Source organism: Vipera berus (genome assembly GCF_964194415.1).
Source record: "Vipera berus genome assembly, chromosome: 2".
NCBI classification, from domain to species: Eukaryota; Metazoa; Chordata; class Lepidosauria; order Squamata; family Viperidae; genus Vipera; species Vipera berus.
Genome location: NC_138203.1, coordinates 108,496,925 through 108,502,924, shown reverse-complemented (window position 1 = coordinate 108,502,924; position 6,000 = coordinate 108,496,925). Strand labels below are relative to the sequence as shown.

The following is a 6,000-nucleotide window of genomic DNA, read 5'->3' as shown; positions in this document are numbered from 1 at the left end:
ACAAGACTGTATTCTATTAAATCAAGGAACATTCTAATCATTGATCATGCCCTGCAATAGACAGATACTTCGTGCATGTACTACATGGAAGAAATTTATCTTTAGCAGGGTATATTTCATATTTTGTATTCTCCTTTACACATAAGAAGAAAACTCATAAGGATCATATATATGGTCAGTAACTCACATATAAAAATCATGGAATTATTACAGAAACCTGAGATACAGATACTCCTTATATTTAAGTTACACACATAGCAAAATAGATTAACTCCATTTTATTATTCATATATTTCATTATGTATATGAAATAAGTTAAATATATATTCTTCATTAAAAAAGCTGTACTCGTAAAATACAACAACTGATCCTTCTAGCTGTTCTGAACTGCATTGCATTTAAAAAATAATCTTAAATTCATCCTTCTTTAATACTTCAATATTTTAACAGTTCAGTGTGGGCATTGGAATCACTAAGATGTTATCAGGATCTAATACTATTTCGTGAAACAATTTCTTAGTAAGTTTTAGTTATACCATGACATCTGAATTATTTTCTTAACAGATTTAGGGGTTTAGATTTTTTCTGAAATATTAAGGGATGTATCAGTGCAAAAAAAAGAAAGAAAAAAAGAAATATGCATAATGTCCAGCCTATACATTTCCTCATAGAATTGTGTGTTAGAAACGTCTGTTCATCATTCAGAATTCCAAGTCTTGGAGATCTCCCCAGCTAGGCCCAATTTTGATTCTTACTGAAAGCTTTACTGAGAGTTTTACAGCATTTTCCATTTCATGCTTAACAATCTGTGCCACCTGAAAACAACAACAATATAGGCTTAGAAAAATAACTGAGTGCATGGATTACCAATGTAACTTTCTTTTTTACTAGTTATAAAAGTTGAATAATCTTTAAGGTGCGTCACAGTATCTTTAATATTAGGGCAGGAACAATGATTCAGAGAATCTGAAAAAGTAAATTACACAACTGATTCAAAGAATCATAATCCATTTTATGTTGTGTGTTTTTTTAAAAACAGAAACATTCTCATGAAACTCAGCCCAAGCATACATGAATGGCATTTTGCAGCCTGAAAAATCAGCCAATTTGCTCTTTATTCCCTATAGCTCTGAACGCAACTTCTGTCTAAAGTTACTTTAGAAGACGTAGATGGTAGACCTAAACATAAGGACAGAACCGGATTGGAGTCCAATAACAATTTTGAACAGTTGCTGACTTCCCTTTGGAATGTTATTGTATCCTTTGTAGTCAACTTGATAACCATACAGATAACAACCAATCTGTAAGGATTTCTGGGTAACTGTATAATGATACCTGAATTATGTTGTCTTCCCCAACTTCATACAGAAGTTCATCATGCAATTGGAGTATGAAGAATCCTCCATGTTTGGGATGCATAATCTCCTTCTTTTTCATCCTCTGTGATTTTCCTAGAAGAATAAACACTGTATCTTTAAATGTTAAAAGAACAGTTTCAGAGGACATTAAAGGTATAAAACTCATTATTGCTACATGCTGCCCTCCAAAGGAAAGAAGTGATAGTGCTTAGTGAAGAAAACACTGAAGTAATTGGGAAGTAGAAGTCACCAGGAGGGAGATTGTTAAGCCAATAGATTCAACAAAGCTACATTCACATTCAGAAATGAATACAGAAGCTTTTCTGTAAAGAAATAACTGTTTTGGTCTAACCTGCATTGGTCAGGACATGTTTAGAGTAACACATATAGTTTTGGTATTACATTTTAGAAAAATATTGATCTTAGAATCTAGAATTTAAAAAAAAAACACAGGATGATGAGGGAGTTGAGCCCCAGGTCCAACAAATACCAAGTATATTTTCCTGCCCCTGAAGTATTCAAATAAATGCTGTATAGCTGTTGTGATATTTTGCAGTGTTATACTGGACATAGCAGGGGAAAGGCTGCTATCAGCCGCTGTTGCCCTATATCCCACTGTCACTCTTCCCCAGTTCCTTTCTGTTTTTTTCTGATCTATGGCACTTGATTCTGATGCGCACTTTGAAGAACTTGGCTAAGCAAACAAACTGTGTCCAACTACAATCACTTTCCTGAAACAGCCATCATATTTTCCCTAACCATGTCAATGCCAAAGGCTTTCCAACTTTGTCATTTTGATTTAATTTTTTTCTCCTACAATTTTGACAGTCAAGAGTCTGATTTTCCTGCTCTCTTTGGAAAATTAATAAAAGGAGAGAATTCTTATAATTGTAAATTATTTTCAAGGCTTAGGAATCACTATGATATTAAAAATAATGTAACACTTTACAATAATAAAAATGGATTTCTTTTCATTATTTGAATTTATTCTTTATTCTGCTATTTTTTATACCAGGATCAGTATTATAGATTTATTTTGTTATTACCCCAGTGTCTTACATTACATTTTACTCTTTTTTGGTCCTGTTTGATGGATCTGTAAAGAATTTGTACAGAACTTAGAAAGGAGCTAATTTTTATTTAATTTAGGCATATTATTTTCCCCTTGGTTTTTATTTCTCTGTTAACCCATTATTGAGGACTGTATTTTAATAGCCTGTTTAAATCAGAAGAAAAAGACAATTTCATCACTTTCCATGCCTGTGTAAAGGATGTAGGAAATCACTTTCTGCATCTACATAATCAGGAATAATAATAATAATAATAATAATAATAATAATAATAATAATAATAATAATAATAATAATAATAACAACAACAACAACAACAATAATAATAATAACAACAACAACAATAACAATAACAACAACAACAATAATAATCAGGATAACATGCAGATGTGGGAATATGAGGAATCCTCGAATTCTCCTTTCATTTTGTTAAATGTCTAACTGATGAAAGGCAGAGATAGATAACAGAACTGCCTCTTTCCCCAGAAGGTATCCCATAAGTCAGATGATGAGAGAGAGGGGCTATTGGCAGAGCCTATCCCTTACTGTCTCTGAATCCTTAGTGAACATTGAGGGAGGACATCATTTAAGGTCCTGTAGGCCAAATGTGTCAGCTTGATGACCCATGGTTTTCCCCAAATCTTACTTGTTAAAGTTGTGATGTTCTAATGCAGTTGTCTAAAAAGTAACAGAAGGCTTGACTATTTTGCTTCCCTGAAACAGCCTTAGAAATATTATCCTTACTTGAGTATATTTTTCATTTACACTGTAAATGAAAATGTATTTGAACACTGATTTTAACTGAACCCAAGACAGCTGACTCACCATATGGAAATACCTGCTTGGAATATTTAGTGTTCTGAGGCAGGCTAAAAGCAAAACCTGGTCAGGTGCTCTGAAAAAGGAGCAAACATTTTATATCTTTCTTACATGAAAGTAGATGTTTCCCTTAGTTTTAAAATCTAGAACATTTAATACCAAATGTAAAATACAAAGACAGGAAGAAACAAAAAAAGACTGACCTGACAATATTTTGGGGAATGAGTTCTCCAAATGTCCAAAAGATTTTACTGCTGAAGGTAAAGCTTCCAGCTGTGTCTGTATATTCACTGTGGCTGTCTTGACAATATCTGCAGCAGAGCCCTGAATAACAGTGTTTACAGCTTGCCTCTCTGCCTAAAGTTCATGAAAATCACAGTGTAGAAATGCAAACAAATTAATTGCTATAAATAGGCAACAGAATCTATATTCAACTGAAAATGTTAATTTTATTCCAGGAACATTCTCTCTTTTCCTGTTTGTGTCTCTTTCTTTATAACAACAGCCTGAAATAATAATAGTATTGCAGCATTTCTGTGTTCTGTAGCACAGATGAAAACAGACAAATCTAAAGAACCATACCTACAGTATTAGGTAAGTTACAAGTATAATAATGAAGCAAGCAAACAAACAAATAAGGATGGAATCTTAAACTAAAAAAGAGAAAGAAGAACAATGAAGAAATAGTTTTGCAGAAATAGTTTGAAATAGTTGTTTGGCAGTTAAAAGAAGTAAACAGTTCTGTAGTAAAGCAACACAACTAAACTGTATGTGGTACTAGACAGACCTGTGGCACTGCATGTAAACATGCAATTTAATATGAGTTGTTGTTTTTTTAAAAATGTTCTGATAAGCTCTTATTAAAGACAATTCAAATCATTCAAATCAATACATACAGTTGGCATTAAAATCCATGCATGCAAATCTCTTCCTGCCCCTCAGACTGAAATCTTAAATCCTGGCTATTTAAAAATGATATACTCTGTACTTCAAATTAGTCATACAGCATGAAAGGGCCATTTTAATAATTTTAAAACTCAAAGTAGGGAAGATGGGTTTTTTTAGGTGTGCATCGAAAACAAAGAATGCAGATAATTTATTGTTAAACTGAGCAAGAAATAAATACAATAAAATATATTAGAATCAGAAGCCTGCACTGATTTTGAATAAAAAACAAATAGCTCACAACTGTTAATTGGAAGACCCTCCTTCAGCATATAAGAATTAGGCAACTGACATATCTAGGATTGCGGTTCTCTCCAAGAAAATGTAAAGCCACCAGGTTTTTCATTTTGGTGTTTACATGCTTCATTTGGGAGGGGATGTCCTGAAATAAATCACAAGACTGAGCACTAGAAACAAGGGGAGCTACTTCTACATCTCTACAGAAGAATGAGCTGTAATTTGATCATGGTAATGACAGGTCAACAGGGAGAAGAAATTAGAAATACAGCAAACAGTGTTTGAAAGTTAATGGTAAGATCACACGTAAGTATCCAGATAACAAGAATAGTACCACAAAGAAGGTGGAATACAGCATGACTGTATGCGTTTTATTGATGTCAGAATCCATTTGTATTTCATTTCTAAGTATCTCCTCTGTGCTAAAACCAAATCTCATCTTCCTCTGCATTCTGCCATTCCCAAGGGGGAGAGGGGACAGGCATGTGGGCTTTATTGTTTTCACTTCCTCCATAAATGTACCCTTTTGTTTATCCACCTGTCTGCTATCCATTACAATGTAACAAATTGCTTTCTATGCTATGCATTCTCTCTGAACTTACGGGGCAACTAGAAAAGGGGCTGGAGGAAGAGATACAACCCTCCAGGATCTGATTTATTTCTCCGAAGGAGGTGTGAGGAGCTGTGGAAATGATCGTGCTGCAAACGGATTGTTATCTTTCCTTTCCCACGATGGACTTAACCACCTGGAGATTGGCTGATCTGGAACTGACCGAATGAACTGTGGGGTGGGGTTTGCTTGGGGGCACTTTAAAATTATTGAGATGTAAGGGAATCCCTCAGATCCTGCTTATTATGCTTGCTATCTCCTATTTCTTAGTAAAAGTTCCTGCTTGGAAAACTCTGTCTCCAAGAGATTACTGTCTTAAGAAGGGGGTTGAGGTGGGTTCTGACAGGTGTAGCGGTTTAACAAAATGTTTCTCTCACTATACCTGAGCCTTCTTGAAAGGATTTGTTTCCTTAATTGCTGGAAGGTATCTACGCCTTCCCATGATTGTCTGCACAAACCCATCCTGCTTGCATGTCTTTGCTGTCTCTTTCAGGAATTTCTGAATACCTACAAAAACATGAAATATTATCTCATTTCTGGTGTCTGCTATCAGTTCATCACATATAAATTCCCGGTTGAGACCACACATACACTGCTAATTTTTACTAACAGTATCAACTTCCTTATCTTAGCAACTGTTATTCAACACTCAGTAGATCTAAGGCATATCTTACATTACAGTGCTTCATGCTTAGGTCTTACGTTTCCTTATTATTATTACTAGGAAAAGGGCACTATCACACTCTTACTATTTCCATGTGCTGATCTTTCAAAAAACACTGTATTCACTGTCTCCAGAACATGGGAAACAATGCCCTGGCAAGAGGAAGGAGGCAGGAGGTGTTTCCAGTGGAGGAATGGATTGATCAGAAGCTTTCCAGGGCTGTTACATTTCAACAGAAAAGATTAAATGTGCTGCAATTTCATATATATATGAAATATATATATATACTGTGGCATA

At 34.5% G+C, this 6,000-nt stretch overlaps 1 protein-coding gene across 1 annotated transcript in view; it reads right to left on the bottom strand.

Annotated features, from left to right (window-relative positions):
- Positions 1-6,000, bottom strand: part of POLQ (DNA polymerase theta) — a gene marked incomplete at its 5' end in the record, with an annotated part of 83,319 nt that continues 77,319 nt past the window's right edge. The window contains 4 exon segments of the mRNA XM_081318921.1: positions 1-815; positions 1,336-1,451; positions 3,451-3,604; positions 5,422-5,546. Of these exon segments, the coding sequence (XP_081175047.1) occupies positions 702-815; positions 1,336-1,451; positions 3,451-3,604; positions 5,422-5,546 (509 nt within the window). The 3' untranslated portion in view covers positions 1-701.